Source organism: Carlito syrichta, unplaced genomic scaffold, assembly GCF_000164805.1.
Source record: "Carlito syrichta isolate Samal-C Ts95f unplaced genomic scaffold, Tarsius_syrichta-2.0.1 Scaffold314643, whole genome shotgun sequence".
NCBI lineage: Eukaryota > Metazoa > Chordata > Mammalia > Primates > Tarsiidae > Carlito > Carlito syrichta.
The window spans coordinates 413,426-440,291 of record NW_007258739.1 but is presented as its reverse complement, the minus strand read 5'-3'; the positions used below and the strand labels follow the sequence as shown (position 1 = coordinate 440,291).

Genomic DNA, 26,866 nt, shown 5'->3' with positions numbered 1-26,866 from the left:
AGGACAGTTTTCAGTGGATTATTCATATTATGAAATATGAATTTTTCCTATTAAACACTTGCTCAGTATAAAAATGAAGGTGGATCAATATGACTATAATATATGAATCCAGCTTTAAAGTAGGTCAAACATGAACTTTTATATCCACGAGTAGATATAAAGGAACAAAAGAAACATAATATCTCAGCACATATGGGGCCAAGAGAAAATCACTGTAATGCAAAAAAAGTTAGAAAGGAAACAAAAATTTCTGCAAAATTGCACTTATCATTCCCAAGGAGGAAGCCAAAATTGCAAATCAAAGAGTAATTTCCATTGTTAAATTCATTTTGCTGAATTGAGCATAGACTCTCTTTAATGTTTTCTTTGGCATTAATTTTTAACATTAAATATTAACATATTTAATAGGTGTCTACTGGATAGAAAAACTGTATAACTATATGATAAAAGGGCTAAAAGTACTGTTTTGAGTGTCAAACTTGGGGTTGAATCACAGTTACTGGTTTTATGGACTTCAGGAAATTATCTTGACCTCCTTAAGATTTAAGTCTCTAATTTGTAAAACAGTGCTTACTTCACTTAATTGTTATAACAATGGGACAAGGAATCCATGGAAAATGTTTAGCATGTGATTACTTGCTAAATGGTGCCAATTTTTTATTGTGACATTGTATAGTTTATAATAGGTGTCAATGCTCATATTTGACATTTTTAACTATCAAAGATATTACTATGTGCCAGGCATCAAAACTAGTACTTGAAAAATAAAAGAGTGAATATTATAGACTTAGTACCTGTTCTCATGGTTTCACAATCAGATGGAAGATATAGATAAACAATTGCTACTCACTATGATAGGTTTCATATAGGGTATATCAAGAGCACCACCTAGCTCAGTACACTAAGGGTAGGGTGGAAGAAAGTATTGTCTGGGAGCCGAAGGATAGGACGGGTGGCAATGAATCAGGTGAAGCAGGATGGAGTAAAAGAGAGTATTCCTGATGGAGAGAACAAGTATAAAGATGAGAACTGCTAAAGCATAGGGAGTTTCAGAAAATGAAAGATCTGGCTGGCAGGGTGGCAAGGGGTGGGGAGTACTATTCCATGAGACTAGAGTCGGGGTGGTCAGTTTTGCAGGGACTTGTAGCCATATTAAGTACTATAGATGCTATCTTGTCAGCAGTGGGCAAGTTCTGAAAGGTTAGAGAAGAAAGAGCTCTGACCAGATTTGCCTCTTAGAAAGACCACCTATTACACGAAGACTAGACTAGTAAGGAGAATATTAATGTGGGAGACCCACTTGGAGGCTGTAGAAATAAAACTGAGAGGTCTGACATTGGGTGGAGGCAGTGGGGGTTCCTTCAGAGAAGTGAACAAGGATAGGTAGACTTGGTAGTCTCTGGTAATCAAGTAGAAGTAAGGGAGAGGGACCTTTGGTTTCCATGGCTAGATGGTAGTACTCTTCACGGACTATAGCTTCCATCTTATAGAGATCATGTGCTTAAGTTGAAAATTGACACATGCTCCTTAACCTAGGTAGTAAGGATAAATGTATTAATTGGAAAAAAAATCAACAAAGCAGCAATTAATTTTTTTTAAAACATAGGTGATGTAATTGAGAGAATAAGTGGGAATCTAGAAGTTACTGCTCATTACCCATTTATTCATTTGTCTAATAAATATGTTGTATTGCTGTGGACTTAGGTAAGACAGGGTTAGTATTTTTCCTGTTCTCAAAAACCTCATAAGCTAATGAGGCACCATAGTTGCGCTTCCTAATGATTTGGAAGATTCTTCAGGTGGTATCAAACTCAAAATATGTTCCTTATACATAGCTTTGAGTAACCGTAGTCTGGAAGACTAAGTGCTCTGTAACTAGAATCAGACCTCCATAGGTCAGTGTGGGATGCAGAAGCCGATGAACAAAAGTATAGATTAGCACAGGAGTAAGAGAACCTTTCAGGTCTGAGCAAGGAGAGTTCAGAGTTTACGTTATTAACCTGTGTCCAATGCAGCATGATTGGTAGTTAATACCAAATCTATAGTTGACACTTGTACTTAGCTCTTCAATAAACAGTATTGCTTATTTCAAAGACATGCCCAGAAAGTACATTTTCAGACATTATTAAGAAGATTTAGTGTAGTGGTTTAAGAAGATTTAGTGTAGTGGTTAAAGAGCATGACTCAGTAGCAGACTACCTGGATTCTAATCCAGAATCAACCTCTTACTATGTGTGTGACTTTAGCAAGTGTTCATTTGTTCAGAACATGTTCATTTTCTTCATATGTAAGACTGGAATAATAATATTTATCTTATGCTATGAATATTGAATGAGATACTCTATGTAAAACCCTACAACAGTGCTTTGTCCATGGTGAACACTCAATAAACAATTCCCACTATTGACATGACCTGAGTTACAAAGACACAAATGACATTTGGACTCAATATTCTGGAGCTCTTTCAAGCAAAAAATGAGTGTATTTTTAAAATAATTATTTTAGTAATGCCTCATTTTAGTTCTGGAAGGTATAACTTTAATAACATTTCATTTTAAAAGTACTTATTTATTGTGGAGATGGAGGTTTCACTGTGCTCCCCAGGTTGCTCTCAAACTCCTGGCCTCAAGTGATTCTCCTGCCTCAGGCTCCCATAGCATTAAGATTTCAGTGTGAGCCACTGCACCTGGCCCTAAAAAGTATTTCTTTAAATAGAATTGCAGTAGTAATTTTACTGACTTCATCTTATGCCTTTGAACACTTTAAACTTCCAAACAGTATTTAGATATTTATAACAATCCTATAAACATCACAGGGCAGATGTCCTCATTTAATAAATTAGAGTACTGGGTAATATAAATTTAGTGATTTCCCCATAGTAGAGCTAAGGCTATGAGACTTTTAGTCTAGTATTCAGTTAAACCAACCAAAACTCAGAAAACTATTAGGTACTTATTATTTAATCTACATTGAGGCAGGTATATCAGAGGATAAAAATTACATAAGACATTATCCCTAACCAAAGAGACATGCTTTCTAATTGAGGAGACATGATTTTATATTGGCTTTTTTGTATAGTCTTAGCAATCTTGCCCAGTTTTTAAAATTCTCCCAAACCTGTCCAAGCCGCCATTCTTTATTATTAATGTTCATTAGAAGCCTGCATTTCTAGCTGATCATTGCTCTCACTATTGCATGAGTCAATAAATTTCCTGAGGTTTTAAAAACAATTCCTCAGGCTACTTGAAGGTACTTTAAGAGATGAGGTCTCTTGGGCCTTAAAGAGATGATGAAATGTGACCCATGCCCTGCCTTGTCTTCATTTAGAGACCAGTTGGAGGAAGGAGTAGAAAAGACAGCCCCAAGTTTGTACTGGAATGGAGGACAGAGACTCATGTGTACACCTCTGATGTAGAAAGCAAAATAAACATGAGCTCCCCTCTTACCATGTCTGTTACACCTGACTAATCTTGGTTTCCTGGAATCTGGGATTACCTGCTCCTTACATGTATCTCTAACTTCATCTCCTGTGATTTTATGCTCCAGGAATTTTGAAGTACTAATAGTTTCCAAACACATCTTGCTGCTTTAGATCTTTAGAATTTTGCATCTTTATATTCCCAGATTGGAATGTCTTTCACATAAATAATTTCTCAATTATTTTAATGAGCTTATTATAGCAAGAATGTGGTTAAACAATTTTAAAATTGAATAGCAAATATAAAATTTATCCCATCTAGAGGTAAACTTATAAAACAACTTATTACAGAGGTCAAAAGGCAAATAAACAAATAAAAAGAACAAGTAGTGGAATACATTATTAGTAATTCTTGTAATAAGATGGGTAATATAATAATAATGGTAATTTATTGAATGCTCACTATTTGTTAAGCACTGTGCTAAGTACTTCTACTTTATGACTTCATGTAACCCAGAATACAGTTGGTGACATTATGTCCATTTTTTTTTTTTTTTTTGAGTTGGAGTCTCACTCTGTCGTCCAGACTGGAGTGAAGTGGCCGCTCCTGGCCACTGCAGCCTCGACCTGCTGGGCTCCAGCGATCCTTCCGCCTCAGCCTTCCGAGTAGCCGGAATTACAGGCATGCGCTACCACGCCCGGCTGATTTTTGATTTGTAGTAGAGATGAGGTCTCGCTGCCCAGGCGGGTCTTGAACCCGCGGGCTCAAGCAGTTCTCTCACCTCAGCCTCCCAAAGGCGTGGGATTACAGGCTGAGCCACCGAGCCCGGCTATGTCCATTTTTGAGATGAGGAAACTGAAGATTAGATAGAAAAAGTCACACAGTAAGTGGCTAAAATGGAATTACAGAACTCAGCATCTGGCTCCAGAGTATAGAATTTACCAGAAACATTATAACTGTGACCTCACATGTCTAAAACCAAAAGTTCACAGTATGAATAACAAATAATAAATAATGGGCACTTTTAATTTTAATGTAAGGCATTCACATAATTTCTGAAGTATTGTAATCATCCATTGTAGATTAAGTTGTTGAAATTCAGGAATGAAACAGTAGCATGTTCAAATGAAACAGGTCGAATAGAGGCCATAAAAGGTAACATATTTGAGTCAGTAAGGTATATGAAAATTTATATTTAAAAGTTGAACATTTTATATATATGTATATACACATACATACACACAGATGTGCTCCAACTTATGAAGGAGCTATATCCTGATAAACTCATTATAAAGTCAAAAAATCATTAAGTCAAACCATTGTTAGTCTGGGGCCACCTGTCATTAGATACATATGTATACAATACGTGAGTATACACACACACACACACACACACACACACACACACACACACAGAATTATGGCTTATGGTTTATTAGCTTCTCCCATTATCTAGACTCTCTGCCATAGGGCGACTGCTGAATAAATGAAAATAGGCAAACAGAATAAAGGCTAAAACAGAAAGAAACAAAATGATGAGATTAATGTACATTCCTAATGCAGCATTCCTAATGTAGAATAAAGACTCTTCATCTTTTGGAGCAACTGCTGTCAGTTTAATTCCTCTAAAAGCAGAGTATCTCATAAATTCTGCCTTGCTTGGATGAACAGAACACAATATAAGACTAATGAAGCAATGAGGAGAAACAATTTTGTGTGGGTTTATTTCTGGCCTAGAAGGAAGATATGATGTAGTGGAAGTGCCAGGAAATTTGACACAATATGATAATCTATAAAAGAACATGAAAAGAAAGCCAGATTCAAAACGAATGAAAGAGACTGAAATGTACTATTAGGGGATGAATAGAAGTTTCAGTATTTAATTTAAAAATTTTAGCTGGATGAGATACAACTGCAATTCAACAACAATTCATGTGGAAAGATGAGGGATTATTACTTTCTTAGAAGCCTGATATAAATTAACAAGGCAACATGGCTAACAAAAACAAAAACAACAACCTCCAACTCAATTGAACCTAGAGAAAAATGGGGTCCCAAATCATGGAAAATAAAACTATAATTTCAAGTGCAGAGCAAGTGTGATTATGAGAATCCCTCAAAATGGTTCCATTAAGAAGAGTTGAATGAGCTGGAAAAGTTTGATCTGAGTGTCTACTTTGTATCAAACATGCATAAGTAGGTCACCACATAAAAGGAGAGACATGCATACATATAAGTAGCTATCCTAAAATATTATAGTACTTTCTAAGATGCATGAGCAGAGAGGATGTATTATTTATTATTGTGCTCTATGTCTTATATCTCTGGGAACCAAAAAAGAAAACAATGTGTTCTGTCTGGGGTGAGGAAGACTTCATTACCACTGCCTTCAAACAACTGAAAAAACGTCTTTGTATTTCTGAAAGGTAAGACCCTTTAACTTTAGGCACTAGACCCATGGATCAAGTGTGTTCACTCTAATTAGCCAATGCATTGAAGCTCAGCACAGGCAGTCAAAATTTCCTTCACCAGTACTTCTCCCTACAACAAGCAACATGCTCTGACATCATCTATTTTGTTTCATTAAAATAAAAAAATACTAGTCTGTTAAATGGATATCCCAAGTCCAACTGGGTCATGACTCACAATTTGAGATACCCTGCGTTATGTTTTCTCTAAAGTGTCTATCAACCTACATTAAAAATTTTAATTAATATAATGTTCTAAGATATAAAATATCATAATGTATAAAGAAACAGAATTGCCTGTAGTGGTTCAGTGGATAGTCACTTTATAAGGAGGTTAGCATTTCTTTTAGCTCTGATCAATTAAATATACAAAACAAAACAGTAAGGATACGAATCATGTCAAATTTTTGCAGAAAGGGTATGGATGATCTTTGTAATAAAATTTTTTTCCCATTTTTAATTTAACAGATAGCATATAGCAGCTATTAGTCTTCATCAAATATTAAATGTAGGTCTGTAGGCTCAAGACAATGAGAATCAGACTAGGATATTACTAAATTTATTTTAACGGAAGTTCAAATCAATTTTATAGATACCTAGACAACAATTTTTCAAAAAAATTGGCCTCTATCTGGTTCCTTAGCAAAACCCAAATAGACAAAGTTTGTAGTGACATAATACTTAATTTTAAACTCTTGGAAATATTTCACAATGTCTTACAAAAATATCGAATATTATTTCCTGAATCCATTTCCATGGACATGAGAAGTAGGACCAGGATCTATGTACTATTATGTCATCTACTATTATGTTTATGTCATCACATAAACCTGAATTACCTAAGAAGCCCTAAGGCTAGGGTCAAGACAGCAGCTTCTAGCTCTAATATTAGCCCCCTACTTCTAAAAGTGGAGGATGACCTAGATTATTCCGAGACTCATTATAAATACTTGAAACATCTTTTAAGGGACATATTCAATAATTCAAAAGAATGTCACGTGCCAGTTGTATCTTCTATAGACAATAATCAAAATGCAATGGACATGGTTGTATCTGATAGAATTGTATCACTAATGAGTGTATTTGAAGTGGTATATTTGATCTCTTAAAACATTTAGACTATGTTACCTAAAGGGCAGGCACCCTACTATTTTTGAGACGTCCAGCTACTAAATAGGAAGTAAAGGTGCTTTGTTCTAGACTTCTTTTGGGTTACCTTGTATATTCACTAGAGTTTTAACTCAATATTTTAAAGTAGGTTGCTATGGATTTAATTATGTCTCTCCCAAAATTGATATGCTAAAGCTTGAAACTTCAGTGTGACTGTATTTGGAGACAAGGCCTGTGAGAAGGTGATAAAGGTTAAATGAGGTCATAAGGTGGGGCTTTAATCTAATAGAGCTAATTGGGAGGCTGAGGCGAGAGGATTGCCTGAGCCCAGGGGTTCGAGACCAGCCTGGGCAACTTGGTGAGACCTCGTCTCTAAAATAAAGCAAGAAAAATTAACCAGGTGTGGTGACGCCCACCTGTGGTTTCAGCTACTTGGAAAGCTGAGGTGGAAGGATCACCCCACAACAGATTGAGGCTGTGGCATACACGTTCACCGAAGACAGGCCATATGAAGACACAGCAAGAATGTGGCTATTTACAACCCGAGGGAAGAGCCCTCACCAGACACTGACTCTGCTGGCACCATGATCTTTCCAGTTTCTAGAACTGCGAGAAAATAATTTTCAGTTGTTTAAGCCATCCAGCTTATGGTACAGTGTTATGGAAGACCAAACATATGAACACACAGGGTAATGCGATTTTAGTTGGAAGAGCTATGTAGAATATTTCTTAGTGTTGAGTTCTCCTCTATGTACATGAAGCAATGTGATACAATGAAAGATAAACAGAACTTGTAGACAAAAACCTCTAAGTTCAAGTCTCAGCACTAACCCTTACAATCTATGTGACCTTCGGTTCCCCAACTTAGTTTTCTTATCTGTAAAGTTAGGATAGTAACATATTCATTTCCAGGTTACTATATGAATTAAACCAAATTATATTTGTCCACTTGTGAAATCATTCATTTATTCATCTAACAAATATCTATTACTAAGCATGACAAAACTTACACATATACTATGCTATTCTTCAATATATCAGTCATTTCCTTGGGTTAAATCTTTGGTTCCTCAGTAAAATAAAATTTTACAGAATGGCAAACAATTCTGTATGGAAAATATATAAATACAGGCAATATAATATCTGTATTAGAAATATTCCTCATTATGATAGGGCCAAGTCCTAATAAACCCATTGAAAGTTGAAAATACTTTCAGTCAAAATGTATTTAATATACCTAAGTATGACACATCATAGCTCATCCTAGTCTACCTTAAAAATATTCAGAACATTTACATTAACATACAGTTGGGGAAAACCATCTAAAGGAAAGCATATTTTAAAGTGTTGGATAAAGATAAACAGAACTCATAGACAAAACCTGTAATGCACTGAATGGAGTATACAGTAGAGGAAATATCAGCTGTTTACCCTTGTAATCACATGGTAGACTGGGAGCTGCAGCCTGCTGCCACTGCCCAACATCTCAAGAGAGTATTGTGCCACATATTGCTATCCAGAAATAGACAAAAATTAAAAATCCAATGTCTGGTTTCTATTGAATGGGTTTTGCTCTTGCACCATTGTAAAGTCAAAAAATTGTAAGTCAAACTATTGTAAATTGGGGATCATATATATGTATGTATGTATATATGTATGTATGTCTGTATATCTATCTATTAATACCTACTCACATCTAAAGAATCTTACCTCTTTGCTTTCTTCCAGATCAGATTCACTACTGAAGTCCTCTGTGTTTAAATTTTCAAAATCAGACTCTCCTACAGCAATTGGTACAGTCACAGTAAGACTGGGATTGTTTATAAATGACATGTAATCACTTTCATCAATAATGTACTTTTCAACACTGCTGCCGGTTCCTATGCCACTTGTGGTTCCATTGACATCTTTAAGATAGTCAAGATCTTTCCCAATTTCTGCTGTATGATTGGACATACAACTGTCTTTCTTGTTGTTTAGATCATCAAGTGGTTTAATTTCATCTAAAATCTTTTGTTTCCTAACAAAAGATTGTTGAATAAATTCATATATTTTTCTTTTCACATAAGCTACTCCTTTGTGTATCCTATCCACAGCAATTTGGAGATTGTTCATTTCGTTGTCATCATCAGTGGCTGCAAGGTTGTCTGCGCTAAATGAACTCAGAAGCAAGGCCAGAAAGAGGTTCAGAACCTTAAAAAACAATAAAAACTTGATTACACTTTCACCCCATTGTTAAAGAAGAGCAGATTATGATCATTTATTTCTTTAAATGTGGATGAAACTATAAATTCTGAAACTTAATGAGAAAGAAACACCATAGCATAGTGATTAGAAGTTAAGTAATCTGAATTTGTGATCTGGCAAAACAGCTATGCATGCTTAGGCAAAGAAATGCTTTCTATTACTTCAAGTTCTCCCATTTGTAAAATGAAGAAGTTGAATGAACTAACCTAAGGTTTTGCTATGCTTAAAATGGTATAAGTAGAAGAAAATAGATTTTTATATGTACTATACAAGAATTCTAAACTTAACAATAATTAATATTTGCAATTGTACATTTAAATGCATTCTGTAGTTTTCTGATCAATAAATAGGATATTTATTGAAAAGTAACAATTATGACTCAGAATGAGGATTAAGGTCTTAACAAAGGCATTAACACTTTTCTTAATTATTTTCCTTTTCATTCTTTGCTGTTGACTAATTGGAACTGCTTATAAATAATTCCTAAATATCTCCACGAGACTTGTACATACATGCACATATCTTTTGGAATATACTATATATTTCTATACTATAAACAGTTGCATTCCAAACATAAGAGGTGAGGATTGATCTGCTACTTTTTAAAGGTAATATCAGGTATCATTGGCCATTCTCTGTTATGACTTAGAGTCACCAGAGAACTGACCAAATCAGGTTGGCTTATGCATCTGCCATATGACATAGAGTGACTGAATACCATATGTCACAAAGGGGCAAGGAAATGGCACAGTCATTATGAACACTTAAAAGCACCATCATTTATTGTCCTATACTAGAAAATAATATTGGGCTTTCTCTATTTTTTTTTTAAGGTTTCTTCCTGGATTTTGAATTTATAAAATGTTCCCAGCATATCCTTTTAAGGCCTATCTTCAATATGACACTCGATTGCAATTCATATAATAAATGTGATAAAATGATTGACATAATGGAATTGGGTATATAAATTGTAGGGTCACTGCTCTATTGTGCTTTTAAAGTGAGAATAAGCATACCAAAGAGACTTTTTAAACTAATAATCATGGGAATTTCTTGGACAAAACTGTCACCATTCTATGCATAATTTACTCTTAATAAATTTCTGAATCACATATCTTTAGTGGGCACATACCACTAGGTTTCCAATCACCATGACCATCATGAAGACAGTAAGGCACATGGCTTGGCCAGCGACCTCCATACAGTCCCACATGGTCTCTATCCACTCTCCACATAACACGCGGAACACGATCAGGAAGGAGTGGAAGAAGTCGTTCATGTGCCAGCGTGGGAGTTGACAATCAGGGGCGATCTTGCAGACACAATCTTTGTAGCTCTTACCAAAGAGCTGCATGCCGACTACGGCAAAAATGAAGACGATGATGGCCAAAACCAACGTGAGGTTACCCAGAGCCCCCACCGAATTGCCGATGATCTTTATTAGCATATTTAATGTTGGCCAAGATTTTGCTAACTTGAAAACTCGGAGCTGGAAAATGAAAAATTAATATATATTATTATGATCTTCAAAAGCATTACATGTATTGAGGTTTACCAAGAAATAATCTTAGAACTGAATCATTTACAATTGCCCTGTCCTAACTCTCTCAGGCTAATGGCTAGTTTTGGGACTTCCCGGTAAGAAACTGCTTTTTCTATATTTTAACTATGTAGATAATTTATCTGACAGTGAGTTTTTAGTGGTTACTTTGTTTTACTAAGGTGGCTCTAAGACATACTAGGCCTGAAATCATTATAGTAACATCTGGATCTCAATGATCTCTCATGAAAGACATTAATTTGTTAATAACACCATATTGAGCCCCAATATAAGTAGAAACAAGTGTGAATTATTCATTTTGGGGCATTAATATCGCTAGATGCACCTGCATTGAAAAACTTGGAGAATTTCCTATGAATCTATAATTATTTACCTGGTTTGTAAGCACATATATGTGAATTAAGGGGCATGTTTAGTAATACTATAGACTTTCTTTCCTTTAACTTTTAGAAGGTGCATATTTTTTCCTAGATAGAATTAGAAAAGTTTCTACATGCATATCTTACATCTGATTTTCATCCACTACTACAAATGGCTATTATATTTTCAAGTTACTATTAAAAGGTGACACATTTTCATTAAACATATTTTCTTAGATCTGAAAATATTAACTCTGGTAGGCTCTAGAAATAATAACTAGTGAGAAAAGCAACTGAATAATATATGAACCTTTACACGACTATGCTTTTTGGAATCAAGGTTTTATAAATTAGTGGGAATAAATTTTTTCAATTAGAAACAATTTTTGACAATGCAAATGTTACACAAAACCTTAAAATGCTAATGGCAGAACTATTCAAGAACACATTGTTAGAAAGGTTTTTGTTTCTGTTACTCTTTTGTTTTGTTTTTTACCAGTCGGAATGAACGAAGAACTGATAATCCTTCCACATTGGCGAGTCCAAGTTCTACCAGGCTAAGCGTCACAATGAAGCCATCAAAGATATTCCAACCTTCTTGGAAATAATAGTAAGGATCCATGGCAATAATTTTCAGAAACATTTCTGCTGTGAAGATTCCAGTGAAAACCTAAGATCAAAACAAAATTTTCTAATTCCGTCAGATAATGAGACTCTACATGACATAATATTTGCTCTTAGAACATAATGTTTATGCTACTTTTCCCATATTGATTCTATAACTAACTTAAATTTGTATGACAATTTACAGTTAATGAAAAGCTCTCATACACATTGTTTCATTTTGTCCTCATAGAAACTCTAATAAATGAATAATTCAGATATTATAATTATTACTCTACTGATGAGGAAACAAAGATCTTCAGACTGATGAAATAAATTGCTTGGTATCACATAACTAGAAAATGTCAAAACTGGAATTTGAATGCAAATAGTCTATTTTCAACAGTGTTCTTTCCATGATAACAAACTGTCTGTCTTTTCCTTCAGACTTCGTATAACACAAATACTTACAAACGTACTTCCATTTCCCTCAAGTCAGAGTTATACATTCTCTCAATACATTCTCATCTATTATGATATGTACAATAATATTGTGATTATTTGCTATGCACATAAAAAATAAATTTACTTCCATGGTACAAATAGTCGAGTTTTAAAAATATAAACAATACACTGTAGGATGTTACATCTGTTTTAGCTTTCTATCATAAAAAAACCTAAACCTCAAACCAAATATTATGAAAAATGCACATATTAATTGAGATATCTCTTTCAGCAAATAAAAGTCAATATGCCTAAGTTGGGTTAATTGGAAAACATTTTTTAAACTTATGGCTTTGAAACAAGAGAAGAAAGAATTAATTGGCAAGTGTCACAAAAAATGACCTTGCTAGTCATAAAATATACAAAAAGCACTGGAAGTTTTCAATATTTCATGGTTTTGATATGGAATACATGGATAAAACAATACATGTACTACCTATATTCTGAAACTGAAGACATTTTTGAGTTGTTAAATTATTCCTTGCAATGATGATGACTAAGGAGGATAAAAAGATCCTCAATTTTATTTTAACCTTCTACTGCAGTGAAAACTGTAATAAAATTTCAAAAAATGTATTCTTAAACTAAAACACTTCTATATTTTGAAAATGTTGTAAGTATCACTGTTGAGTTTTCAAGTGGTACTGCAGGCCTATGCCTTTCTCAGTTTTTTTCATGGATATTACAGGTCTTTTTTTTTTTTTTGGCAGAGACTAGGGTAGAGTCAGCTAGATATAATTCCTATTGGCAGGGGCTGGAGGTCGAAAGGATAGTTGAAGTACTGCTATAAGATATTAAATGTAAACAGTTTCTCAAGTATAAAATTTGAAGACAACACATTTACCTTCCAATATGCTTACCAAGTTTCCTACTGTAAGCACATGATTGAAATGTTCTGTCATTGGATAGTGCTCCATGGCCATGAAAAGAGTATTTAAGACAATACAGATGGTGATGGCCAGGTCAACAAATGGGTCCATCACGATCAGGTTGACAATATGTTTCACTTTTAACCAATATGGAGAACAGTCCCAGATTAAGAATATGTTGGAAAATTTATACCAACAAGGTGGACATTTCTGCCTGGATTCTTCAAGTTCTAGATTTAAAAACATAAGAACAACCACCAAAAGATATGTTTTATACACACATATATTTATTTCAGACCTACTGTTCTTATTTTCAGCAATCAGTCCATTTTCATTTGGTGTCAATCTTTTTTGTACTTGATTAAAAAATTATAGAATTATAGAATTTGCTCTAGACTCCCAATGATATTTCATCAGACACCCAATAGAGCAGAGGCAACAAAGAAGAGTTTTTTCTCTTATTCACTGGCACTGTGGCTCAGCACTTGGCCTTAATTGAGTGGTTTTTTGAAAAAAGTCTAAATAGGAACGTGATTTGGGTTAGTGTAGATAATGTGTACAACTCTGTATGAATGACTGGACACACTGTCAACTTCAGGTTATAATAGTTAGGATAGGGGTTAATGTGATCCAATAATAATCTTTTAAAATTTGCTCTTATTTTGTGAAAATGACCTATTTGTCCTCTCTAATTGTGACAGTATTTAGGATGAGGCCGGAAGGGGTAGTGTTGCTGAAGTCATAAGTTATGTAGAATAAAAAAGAGGTTCGCTGTGACTAATAAGATTAGAAACCCCTAACAGAAATAGAAATGTCTTATTCTTCATTTTCAAAGAACTGCAACACAGTTAGAAAAGCAATCCTAGTGCTAATTTTCATAGAGTTTAAATAATTTTTTAAAGTTTTAAAAATTATGAGTATATAAATAAAATAATAACTCTTAAATAAGACCTATTGTTTTTTCATTAGAATGCACTGTTTCCCATTCACAAATAAAGATATTTGTTTCAAATGAGACTATATAAATATAGTGAAAATAATTGAAATGGAAATGAAATTTGTACAAACCTTCTACTGTATTTGTTATGATGCTGGCTATACTCATTGCTCTTTGCCTTTGGGAAGGATCTTCTAGAAAGTCCATGGAAACATGGAAAGAACTTGATCTTCTCTTTCTCATTTCAGTTTCAGTGGTGGTTCCCTGAAGAGAAAATGCTACTGCATTAAAGGATTAACTTGAGCAATATGATAAGCAAACAACCAAACGGTGACAGTGAATTTCATGAAACACATGCATCATGCACTTTCATATTTACTTGGTGATGGCAGATATTGCTGACTTATTGTATCATTAACCTGGAATGTTCAAACTGTTAACCATTTCGTCATACATCAAAAACTAAGTTTTTTAGTTCTCTAATTTCTTAATTTTATAAAACATGTATAATTTTGATATAGTTGATAAATCTCTTGAGAGACATATTTAACAATTATCCTTATTTCTGAACTAATGGTAAAAACCTAGTTATATAAGTGATCAAGGCATTTGATTATTGATAAGTTAGCCATTTTTTAAAAAAGGAAATACCAATGATTACAACACAGCTGCCATCTCACTTTCTGGACACAAGACGTGGATGGTCATTGACAACACAGACTCTAAGTTAGAAAAACACACACATGCTGCATGGACAACAGTTTCATCCAGGGTATCAAAGCAATAAGTCATCTAATTCCGACTCAGTCATGCCTCTTCATGCTGATATATTTCCAAATGAGTAAACAGAGCCAGCATCTGTTTAGGAATTTCTCAATCTGTGTATACATTCACGAACACTAGCATACCTTTGCACACAGACAATTATTTCATCTGTATATATTAATAATTTATTTGTGTCTCTTCATTTAGTTTTGAGAAGACCCATATCAGCATTTTTTTAGACAAATACGAACTAGAAATTTTAAGATAACAATGAAGCTATCTAAGCACAGTGTTCTTGAAAATCTAAACTAAAGTAGAGATAAATCGAAGGATCTGTTGGAAAGATTTATTATACACCCTTTACGCTTCAGTATAAGGACCATTCACTTACTTTTATATTAGAGCCTTAGAGAATGTCCTGCTATCTAAATTCAATGTGGGTATATAGCAAATCCTCCAACTGGAGGCAGTAATAATTGTGTCTAATTAATTCTTAGCATATTTAATAACTAAATGCATTCAGGTTTGTGCAGGAGAGTATTAAGGTTTTAAGTTTTAGTTGGTTAGTCGATCAAAGATATTACAAGATGCAGGTGCATTCACAGCCTGACCAACCAGGAATCATTCTCAAGTTTGTCGTTCTGTAGAAACACTGGCTGGTGCAGCAATAATGGCCCAGCCATGCCTAAACTATTTAAAACTTCCTTACATTGTCATCAGTAGCTGGTTTATCTATTATCACCTCTGGCAGAAGCTGTCCAACAGGCGATGTAGGAACTGAAGGTCCACCAACCAAGGAAACCACACCATTGCAATCCACAGTGCTGTGCATCTTCCCATTGGCTGGAAACACTGCCAGCATCCGGGACGACCTACTGGTCTGACTTAGGTTACTGTTGCGACGCTCTCCGTGCCGTCGGGGCACAAACAAGGAATCTCTCCGGCTCTCATTATCCTCAAAGGTGCTGTGCTCATCATCTGCGAAGTCATTTTCAGATCCCACATCCTTTGCTCGCCCTCTAAAGCTGAAAAGGCTTGTTCGGCTATTTCGCCTTGGAGAAAATAGGGAGCCACGGATGCTCAACAAAGACTAAGAGTTTGAAACAACAAACAGAAAAAGTAAAATGATATTAATATGACCCTCTAAAATGTGCAAGATTAAGTGGAAGGAGATGTCGGCATTTATGAAAGAATGTGCCTCATTCCTTTTGAGTACTATTCTCATTTCATGTGCATTTAGATTACACTAAATTGATTTCATAAAAGGCGGTTTTTAGTCTCTGGGATGAAAGAATGGGGAGACAGATTGCAACCTAGAGATGTTGCGCGCGCGCACACACACACACACACTCACACACCCCTGAACTACCATTTCTTGAATCCCAAAGGAAACATCCTTAGTATATTGCAATGGATAGTGTGAACATTCAATGAATATTGGCAGCATGACTTTAACAAGACCATGTTTGCCTTTTTTTCTTTTAAAAATTTCAATACTTTTCAGAAATTATTTTAATTTATCTTTCTAAAATCACTTTAATTATTATTTTTGTCTCACTTATATAGTACAGTGCCATGGGAACTTGAAGTTTAGATTTCTGACATTCAGAGTAATGTACTTTTCAATGAGGTATGCCATGACTATTATTTTCAGAAGCATGCATAATGATTTATAAAGAAGTTAGGAGGGAAACAACACAAAATCATAAAATAACCAAAGGACATTACTGTTCTGGTAGTCCCCAGTTGCACATTTTTTTTTTTTTTTTTGCTGTTGTTAAAAAGACTAAGGATTTGAAAGATTAAATGTCATTAGTGATAGACAAGTACCAGAAAACAGTATCAGAATGAAAATTCAGGTGTCCTGACTTCCAACCCAGTGTTATTTTAACCACACTAAGCTGTAGACTTAACATATATGCAAAGTAAAATTTTCACATAACTATATAGAAAAATGATGGTTTAAGTATAATAAAAATCATTGATTCAGTTGAAAATTCCTAAGTCCTTTTTAATTCTCCCTCTCTCTTCCTCGTTCTAATTGTTATCCATACATTCATAAACTCAGCAATGCCATACCTGGTGTGGGGAAGAGTACCTCTTTTCATAGGTCAATCGGTTCCCTTCAATGGAGAAGCGAAACCCTTTCCTCCTGATGCTGTCTTCAGATTCAGATTTATGAAACTCATCCTCATCTTTCTCTTCCCCACCAGACTGCTCTTTCTGCTTTCTTTTCTTCCTCCTATTTCTTCTTTCCTTAGCACTTTTGGAACTTAACTTGGAGGCTTCAGACGAACTTTCTGAGAGCCTGCCTGCTGCACTGGGCTCTCTGGAATGTTCTGAGGCAGTTGCAGCTGCTGCCTGCTTCATTGAGGAGAAATTGTTTTAGCATGGCACTGGAGAAGACATTAATCTTTCTTAAAACGGTTTAAGTATTTGCATAACATTTAAAAAATACATTTAGCAGACTGAAGCTCATTTCACATAGAAGATTTTCTGCAGGTATAAGAGGAATTTTTTTTTCTTTCCCCTTAATGAAGGCTTTCAGAGTTAATTGCCACCCCTTGTCCCCCCGTGGTAACATTTATTTTGTCTGTGCTATGTTTTCCAAATTACAAGTTCAAAGGGATCCATCAAGCAACAATACAAACATAAATAATATTACTTTTAGGGACTTTGATTTACTCTAAAAATTGTATTTAATTTGTGTTGCATTCTTTTCTCTGAAAAGGAAACTGAGCACTGACACCTCACTATAAGAGCAAGTAATCACTCTTTAGATGCCCTTATTTCCATAAAATCAGTGACAGTCATATGCCCATTGGATACCACTGTAACAGAGGATGCTTGTATTATTTGTTCACTTCCTTACAAAGGAAACTGAGAAACCACATTAAAAGTCAACATATTTTTGGTTAAAAAAGAGAAAGAGATTGTTTTTAAGAATGAGCTGAGCATCTTTTCATATAATAAACAATACTTTTTTTCTAAGAAAAAATTATTTCCTTAGAATTTTCGCCAACGCCAGTATACTCATTTAGGAAGTTTTTCACTTGAGAAGACCACCAAATCACATTCTCCCTTTTATTCTGAGAATCTTAAGATGATTAAAATAACATGAGCGAGTTCTACTGTGGTTAATACGGTAAACATCCTAGAATAATTAAAATAATTAAACCAAATGAAACTGAATAATCAGACATTTTTACTAATTTATCATACTACTAGCTTCCCTTAAGTATTGTTAAAAAATTAGGCCTCTCACTTTCTTGCCAATATGTTGGTTACAATCAAAACAAAAAAAGATGAGTGCCATGAGACAGAGCGTCTTTGATTTGGTGAATTTACCTGAGCTGCCTCCTGTTGTTTTTTGAGCTGTTCGAGCATCTGCTGAAATTCAGCTTCTTTCTGTTCAGCCTCTTCCAGTGTTGCCTGATTCTGTTCCTCATAGGCCATGGCCACCACAGCCAGGATCAAATTTATAAGGTAGAATGAGCCCAAGAAAATGACCAGCACAAAAAATATCATGTATGTTTTTCCAGCAGCACGTAGTGTCTGGAAACAAGAATATCAGAATTATATTTCAGTATTATTTCACTAAGCAGTGGCTTCAACTTTCAATTTACTATGTGCCTTACAAAACTCTTTTATTGATAGTAACTATTTGGGTCGCACTACCCTCTACCAATCTGAAATTTTTTTTAACATCAGCTTCTTCCGTCTCCTTTAGCTTAAGCATTCATACTCTAATCTCCAGGAGGGAATTCTTGGACTCGATAAGAATGAAACTGAGTCAGTAAAACAACATGGAGACCTCCATCAAAAAGCTGAGCCTTTGATGAAAGTCAAGGAAAAGATCAAAGTTATCTTTCCTCATCTGCTTCTTCATTTTCATCACCTCTCACCAGAGGTAGGGCTGAGAGGAGAAAGTACCTTCTGTTTAGGAGAATTCATGTCTGAGAAGCATAGGAAATAGATTTTGAGCCAAGGGAAAATGGGAAAGAATCACTCCCTTGGCATCACTCTGCTCAATATGTGCTATAATCAGTAGGATAGACTAACTCAAGTCTCCTGGTTTCATGCTCTGCTTTTTCCACGATATTATCCTGTGGTTTGAATTTCATAACTCAGTTGGTTTTCTTGTATACTGCTACTTAAATGCAGTATTAGTCTCCTTAAGTTCTTACCAGTTGATAAAGATTTTCCCAGAAGTCTTGAGTCATTAGTCTAAACAGAGACAAAAAAGCCCAACTGAAGGTATCAAAGCTTGTGTAGCCATAATTGGGATTTCTGCCAGCTTTCACACATACGTATCCTTCTGGACATTGGCTGAAAAGGGGCAAAAGAAAATATTAAAAGACATTTTGCTGTCTTTTTATTCTAGCCAGGAAGTTTGCTATTTCAAAGATAAAAGTATGATAAATACCTAATATATTTCCCAACTTTTGACTTTTATATAATTTTATTAGCCATTTGGTTCATCATTAAAATATGCTACAGCATTTCTAACAATAGTTTACAAAACTATGTTCTGTTGATAATCTGCATTTCAACATCTCCATTTCATTTTCACTACTATGACATCTCCAGAGTTGATTCACAGCTCAATATATTTATCTAAGATAAATAACATTATAATTAAATGCATTACTTCTTGCTTTACAAAACATAAAAGGATACCTAATATTTAAATAATCTCATACTTTATCAAAAACCTAAAGTATAGCAAATTGACATGAATAAAGTTAGTTGGCTGTTAACCTCAGTTTCTACAAAAAGAGGCTTTACATATATGTATATATGTGTGTGTGTACACACACACAGAGACACATAAATTATTGACTTACCCTGCATCAGAGCTATTCCCACATAGTAGTGCATCTAAAAAGCCCTCCGGGAAATAATGATATCCTGTTTGAAAAAAGAAAGTCATATGACGAACATTTGCGTTGTTAAAAACACTGAAATGAGAACAGAAAAATCAGATCCTACTTTTAGGTTTATTGAGTAATTTTAAATATATAAGTTATTCATAGAAATATTTGTCTTCTCTCCCTCCAAACACTAAATATCATATTAAGAACATTAGATATTTAGTTTTAAAATTATTTATGTTTTAATAATAAAAAATTACTTTCTATTAACTTCCAGAATACAATACTGGCAGTTTACATGAAAAGATGCATAAATTATATCAACTACTAAAACACAAGAAATTTTTAAAAATCTTAAATACTAAAGTTAAAGTAATTACAATTGATGAACATTACATCATCTCAAAACTTCCTGTTTTGGCAAACTTCTTGGCTTCTTTTAGTGTCGAACTGAAGTGTAACTTCTTCTATAAAATTTCCCTTGACATTTTCTACTTCCTTTCTACTAAATATTGGCAGAATTAAGAACTTCCTTTGATGTGCTACTAGTAACATGTATATACTTGAATTATTATTATACTCGGTGTTAATATTTATTTACAAATATTATTTCTGCTAGAAAGAAAGTCACAATCAGTAATTATCTAGATTTTCTTTTTTTTTTGAGTTGTAGTCTCACTCTGTCGCCCAGACTGGAGTGCAGTGGCCCCTCCTGGCCACTGCAGCCTCGACCCGCTGGGCTCCAGCGATCCTTCTGCCTCAGCCTCCAAGTAGCCAGAATTACAGGCATGCGCTACCACGCCCGGCTGATTTTTTTTGATTTATTGTAGAGATGAGGTCTTGCTGCCCAGGAGGGTCTCGAACCCGCGGGCTCAGGCAATCCACTCACCTCAGCCTCCCAAAGGCGTGGGCTTACAGGCTGAGCCACCGAGCCCGGCTTATTATTGAGATATTATTAGTGTTTGGGACCTGATAGACTTTCTAAAGTTTATTGAATGAATAAATAAATGAATAATAAATAAATATAATATATAATAAACAAGTATAGTAAAAATAAATAAATGTAAATGGATGATAAAAAAGAGAAGAAAATGAAATTAAGAAATCATGGTTGAATTTGTAAAACAATAAAAAGAATTCTAGATGTCAAGTTTTCTGAGGAATTTATTTCATACACAGTAAAGGACATAGAACCACATAAGGGAAAATGTCATTTTTGTCTCCAAATATCTTGACCTTTTTGAACACAAGAAAGTTGACATAATATTTTTAAACTTTCAATTAAAATTAAACAAAATAAAAAGACTATGATAGTTTCTGGATGAATTTTTGATATCCTACATTTATAAATAAAGTTTTGCCCATTAAATTCAATGACTAAATGTCTTAACTTGAGGAAAATATAATTTTTCAATCATAGTATTTATCTTTAATTTTAGTAAATTTAATTTTAAATCACCTTGAAAGATGAACTACTTTATTTATTTTTACATTTGGTCCAAAGTAATCTTTTTTTCAACAATTGGAATATTATTAGGGAAAATGTGAAAACCATAGATTTTTAGAGCTGAAAATGACTTCAGATATTTTTTATTTCTTTTACTTTGTATGTAAAAAAATAGAGTCCAATAAATTTTCACTACAGAGAATAAACTCAAAGTAATATCCTCATAGTTAGGTATCTTGATCTTAGATAAAAAATAAACAATAAATTTCAGGGAGTTTGTAACACAAGTGGGCTTACTGGCATCGTATCAAATGAATAAGGAACATTCATCTATTGCTTTGACACTTAACTGTTTTTAATCAAGGTATTTTCCTTAATCTAGAGGTTTACAACTGTTTGCAAGTTATTTGTTAACGTATCAATGAATAGCATGAAAGAGTTAATTTGTACCAACCCAAGGTATTTTCCAGATTTATAAATATAAGAAGACACTGATTAGTTCTCTCTTTTTTTATTATGCTATCATTACTCTCAGAATTATCTGACTAGAGGTAACTTTCTGGAACGAATCTTACTGTTCCACATAACCAGTCACTGAAGTTTTTTTCCTTTCTTTTTTTTTTTTGCCAAAGTATTACTCACCACCTTAAAACCATATAATGGTATAGTTATATTCAAGCACATCTAGAGTCTAAGTTTTATATATTTACTATATTTATTTAAAAGGACATTTCCTTTTCTCATGAAGCATCTTCTGAGTATCCTTGCCTTTGAAATATTATTCCTGGTAGATACTAAAATTAAAGAAAAGAGAGAGAAAACTTTACTTACTTTTTATTGTCAAGAGTATCAGGCCAATTATTTTTCCATTTTTCTAGAATGGGCTATTTAAATGTTCAACTCTTTTGTCTAAACTCTTGAAATAAAGATAAACTGATTTCCATAACTTTACTGATTTATCTGGCATATTATATTACTATCTACTGAAGATTAATGAACTGTAATTTTTCTCTTTGATGTAATACGTCTTTTGAATATTAGAATATTTATTTTAAAGTGTCACTTGATTTCTATTAAAGAACAAAATAATCTACTATACTATCACACCCTGAAGCCAGGCATTATCATTATTTTTCCCAGTGTCTTACAAATTCTGGTACATAAAAGTCATTGTGTAATTTGAAATGTTACATCTGTATACCACTTTAGAATTTACAAAGGAATTTTACATATTTGTAAATAGTCTTATTAGGTTATTTTCTAGGAGATCATGACTGTTATACAATCATTTTTAAAAAATTGATGCCTAGATGGAAGGCAGATTGGCATTGAAAAGAATGAACAATACGAAACAGTAATTCTTACTTGTATCTTGAATATATGATTTCCAGTCAAACACAGTGATGGTTTCATTTATAAGTGTGCCATTGTCACCCATAGAAGTTGTATTCCTCTCTATAGTATGTTCCTCCAGGGAAGCATTGGTGGGAGGCCATTGTACACATTTATTTCTCAGGTTGCCCATGAAGAGTTGTAGTCCAATAAGAGCAAATACACTCAGACAGAACACAGTCAGGATCATGACATCTGAGAGCTTCTTCACAGACTGGATCAGGGCCCCCACGATGGTTTTCAGGCCTGAAAGAAAGGAGCTTATTATTATGAAGGTAACACATTTGAAATCATAAAAACTTCATCCAATTTTCTTGCCAACATAGATCCCATGCTTAAGTCCAAAAATGTTTACAATGCTAGTAGAAGAGCAACACTTTATGGAAGGTTGAGGAACTTAGGGAGCTGAACTCCAGACATATAATAATATCCCATTACGTTGAGAGAAAATAATGGGAGTTTCATGGTCTTCAGGAAGCCTGTTTTTAGGAAAGAGTGTTTTTCTTTTTTGCTACTGAAATTTGCCCCACACTTTCATTAGGTCAGATGTCAGTTTTATAACAAATTATCTGAATACATATTAAAAATGTTCTATTTAAAAGTAGGAAAGTTTTTGCTATACACCAAAAAAGTTTTGGCATATTATTGCACTTTAAGATAATATATCCTTCATGCAGAGTCATACTATTGTTTATTACCTATTCCCTTGTCTTTTTGCTAGCAAAAGAGATTTGCATTATACATACGTTGTCATCAGTGGTTATAATGAATGAGAATTACAGATTGTTACATTCAACAGGGAACAAATTCTTGGTAAAATTAACATGGCAAAATAACTGCTCATAATATTTCTAAGTACAAATCACATACTGCAAATTGCAGTATGACACACAAGAAATTGTTAAACTCCAACACTGGTAAAACTTATGTTCAGAAAATAACAATCATTTTCTTTGAAACACCTAGTCTTATGATTCCTGGTTTTTGGTAATGCTGAATGTCAAGCAAAGAGGCAGATGCTGAAAAAAAGTGATGAGTCAGCCTCGGGATTTAACTTAGCTCTTACCTGGAATGACTGAAATAGTTTTCAGTGCTCGAAGAACTCTGAATGTCCTCAATGCTGAGACATTGCCCAGGTCCACAAACTCTGTGACATATCTGTGATAGAGAGTTCACACACAAACACAATAACAGGATACAAAGAAAGAGCTGTAGGTACAAGGAGCCTATGCTTTACACAATCACTTCTTACCTGGAATTACAGAAATAGTTTTCAAAGCTCTCAACACTCTGAAAATGCAAAGAGCTGAAAAATTGCCTAGGTTTAAAAATCCTGTTACATAACTGTAGAATTAAATCAGAGTTATTCAAGATCTTAGAAGGATTTCTATTACTTGTATGGGTCTTTATAAAGAACTTCTTGGTGATTTTAAACAATAAATATTGGAAGTGACACATTAGACATTAGAGCCTATCACTATGGCTTTATTCACGTAATGAAGATTATTAACTAAGTGTAAACTTCATAAAATATACATTGCTGTTGCCATTTTGGCAATCAATGTAGTGAACATCATGTGTAACTTAGGAGAATTAAGCAAAAAGAAAAAGAAAAGAAATCTAGGTTATGGTTTTAGAGTTCCAGTTAGAAAAAAATACAGAAAATCACCCAACAAAAATGGAGGCATGAAAATAAAGATTACCTTATTACCTTTATGTATAAAATAATGCTTCCCTAGTGTAACTTGTAAATGAAAGTTAGTCAAATGAAGAACAATGTTTTATGTATACCCTGTGCTGCCCCTGCTTGTATTAAAACAAAAAAGTCTCATGTGTCTTTTTTGGAGCTGTGGCCAGAAAGTATGGCAAAGAATTGGCTCATCATGATCAGATAAAAAGTTAAGACCAGACAGGCAGTACTCAAAGCTCTAACAGAGCCATCTTCCCTCCTCCTATCTACCACACCTCCTCTGCAAGAGACCCTGAGAGTCAGCTCCTAAAAAAAAAGATGGGGATAAAAGATATAGGTCTGCCTTTCTCTACACTCAACTCTCACTTATTCCTGAACAGCTTTTCATTATTTTTCGGGGTCTCTTTCTGGGGAAGTTTACCATTAGAAAAAAGGATGAAGGAGCAGAAATTGTACATATTACTGAGTGTATATGGATAGGAGACAAGGATAAGAAGACTTATATTGAGGACAGAGAAAGAGATGAAAAAGACTATAAAAGAGAAAGAAGGGAGAAAGAAAAAAATGGGTCAGGAGAGAAGCAGAAAGAGGTAGAGAGAATGTGTCCATTTATAAGTCTTAGAAATCAGTTTGCTGATGAAATAATAATTTAATATGAGGGGAAACACCCCAAACCAGAATTTATTTATTTTAAAAAGTGTATTTATCCTTATATGTTTGCAAATAGTCCCCTTCTCTGTTTGATGCAATACACCTATCAAGACGCTTTTTCCACTGCTCAAAACAGTTTTTGACTCAATTTTGATACTTTTCAGTGATTCTGTCATTTTTTGTTTTCTCTCTTCCACATTAGCAAAGCATTTCCCCTTGAGGACTTTATTTCATTCAGGGAAACAAAAAAAGTAGCTCAGGTTGAGATCAGGTGAATAGGGAGGGTAGGGCATGGGGGTCGTGCCTTTTTTAGTCAAAAATTGTTGATCATTCAGAACAGTATTGCAGATGCGCTCGTAAATCACCCATCATGAAATGGGCAAAAGTGTTGAAAGAATCTCCAAAAACAACAACAACAACAACAACAAACCCACTGAAGCTGATCACAGCCTTTCACAACAACGCCAGGCTGGTACACTGATGCCTCTGGGTTCCTAGAACAGTTACGTAGCAAGGGAAGCCTGTACTACAAATGGCCTACCATCCGAAAAATAACTTCGTTTTTTGGGGTTCCTCCTCCCATATATTAAAAAACTTTTTTCCAGTAGGTTTGATTGTTAGTAGATACTTTCTATTATTCCACCAAACAAATAAAAGAAACTATGCAAAATACTGACAAGGTCAGTGCAAATTCCTGGGACCAATAGAATTGTTTGTAACCATTATTTTAAAAAGCCATATTAACAGATGTATTATGAATACACTTGTGCTTGAATACTATGGGGTATGTATGTGTGCATGTGAGTGTGTGTTTGTGATGTTGGAAGAGTAGCATGTATGAAATTTGCTGACATATTTCTTACATGTGAATATTGTGTTTTTCAACTACTGCAAAGCCTTCATGCCACAGTGAAATGCCACTTATACCTCTGTTGTGTTAAATTAAAATCCACAGCCTAAATGTATAAATTACATCAAAATATTCTATAGTAAAAACAAGCTTTTATTCTTTAAAAGCATAAGCACTTATAGAAAACCAAACTGTGTTCTCTTGTAAAGTTTCAAAAAAGCACTTACGCAAATGTAATGACAGTAAAATCAAGCCAGTTCCATGGATCCCGAAGGAAGGTAAAATCTTCTAAACAGAAGCCCCTTGCAATAATTTTTATAAGTGATTCAAAAGTATATATTCCTGTGAAGGTGTACCTGAAAATAAGTACCCAAAAAATTGATAAAGGAATAGTGTTCTTTTATAGTATATCAATTTATTATCACTCTGTCATTGGAATAGATGGATACTAAAAAAGAAAAGTAAACAGGTTGATTTTATTTTCATAGAAATAAAACATAGCCTTACCATTAAATCCAAATCCCTAACACATAAAGAGTTGTGAAAGATTCATAAGACTAGTTTGAGAAATACAAGCCATAAAAAGTTTATCTAGCTACTGTCTGAAATGTTTTGGTATTGACATAAATGAACACAGCTACTTGAGAATTATTCAATATGTTCGCATGATTTAGTAACCAATCAATAATATTGCAGGAGCATAAAATGATTTTCCTGTAGAAGGCAAAAAAATAAAAAAAACCCTCAATTTCTATGACGTTCTAAGAATGAAAGGCAACTGACAAATTAGCAAGTCTTATGCTTTTCCTTTCTACAAATTAACTTACTTGGGAAAAGGACTTTCTTTAAATCAAAGTGGATAATTCTACTTTGAGCAGGGTTATGAGCGGTGAAAATTGAACCTAGAATAAAATGTGATAATTCAAAATTTAGATTATTTCAGTTTAAATTGTCTATTCAGAAGTTAAGGTGTGAGAGTGGCTTAAAATGACAGAAACTAGGGCAACTGAAGACCTGTGGGGTCTCACGGGACAACTTCAATACTTTAGGAATTCTTTGAACAAAAACAGTTTATTATTTCTTTATAAACTGTTGGTTTTCTTATTGACTGCAACCCGGA

The 26,866-nt window shown here is 34.1% G+C and overlaps 1 protein-coding gene across 5 annotated transcripts in view; it reads right to left on the bottom strand.

Annotated features, from left to right (window-relative positions):
- LOC103274239 (sodium channel protein type 1 subunit alpha) overlaps nt 1–26,866 on the bottom strand; it is a 137,836-nt gene that overhangs the window by 39,983 nt on the left and 70,987 nt on the right. Inside the window, exons 5-17 of one of the 5 annotated variants that reach the window (XM_008071705.2) lie at nt 25,974–26,102; nt 23,622–23,713; nt 22,529–22,801; nt 19,690–19,753; nt 19,030–19,171; nt 18,191–18,397; nt 16,922–17,206; nt 15,552–15,932; nt 14,209–14,341; nt 13,132–13,370; nt 11,661–11,834; nt 10,377–10,733; nt 8,708–9,190 (exon numbers count right to left, since the gene is read on the bottom strand). In XM_008071705.2, coding sequence (XP_008069896.1) covers nt 8,708–9,190; nt 10,377–10,733; nt 11,661–11,834; nt 13,132–13,370; nt 14,209–14,341; nt 15,552–15,932; nt 16,922–17,206; nt 18,191–18,397; nt 19,030–19,171; nt 19,690–19,753; nt 22,529–22,801; nt 23,622–23,713; nt 25,974–26,102 — 2,959 coding nt within the window. The remainder of the gene's footprint in view (nt 1–8,707; nt 9,191–10,376; nt 10,734–11,660; nt 11,835–13,131; nt 13,371–14,208; nt 14,342–15,551; nt 15,933–16,921; nt 17,207–18,190; nt 18,398–19,029; nt 19,172–19,689; nt 19,754–22,528; nt 22,802–23,621; nt 23,714–25,973; nt 26,103–26,866) is intronic. The other 4 variants (XM_008071706.2, XM_008071707.2, XM_021719411.1 and 1 more) reach the window with 4 other exon arrangements.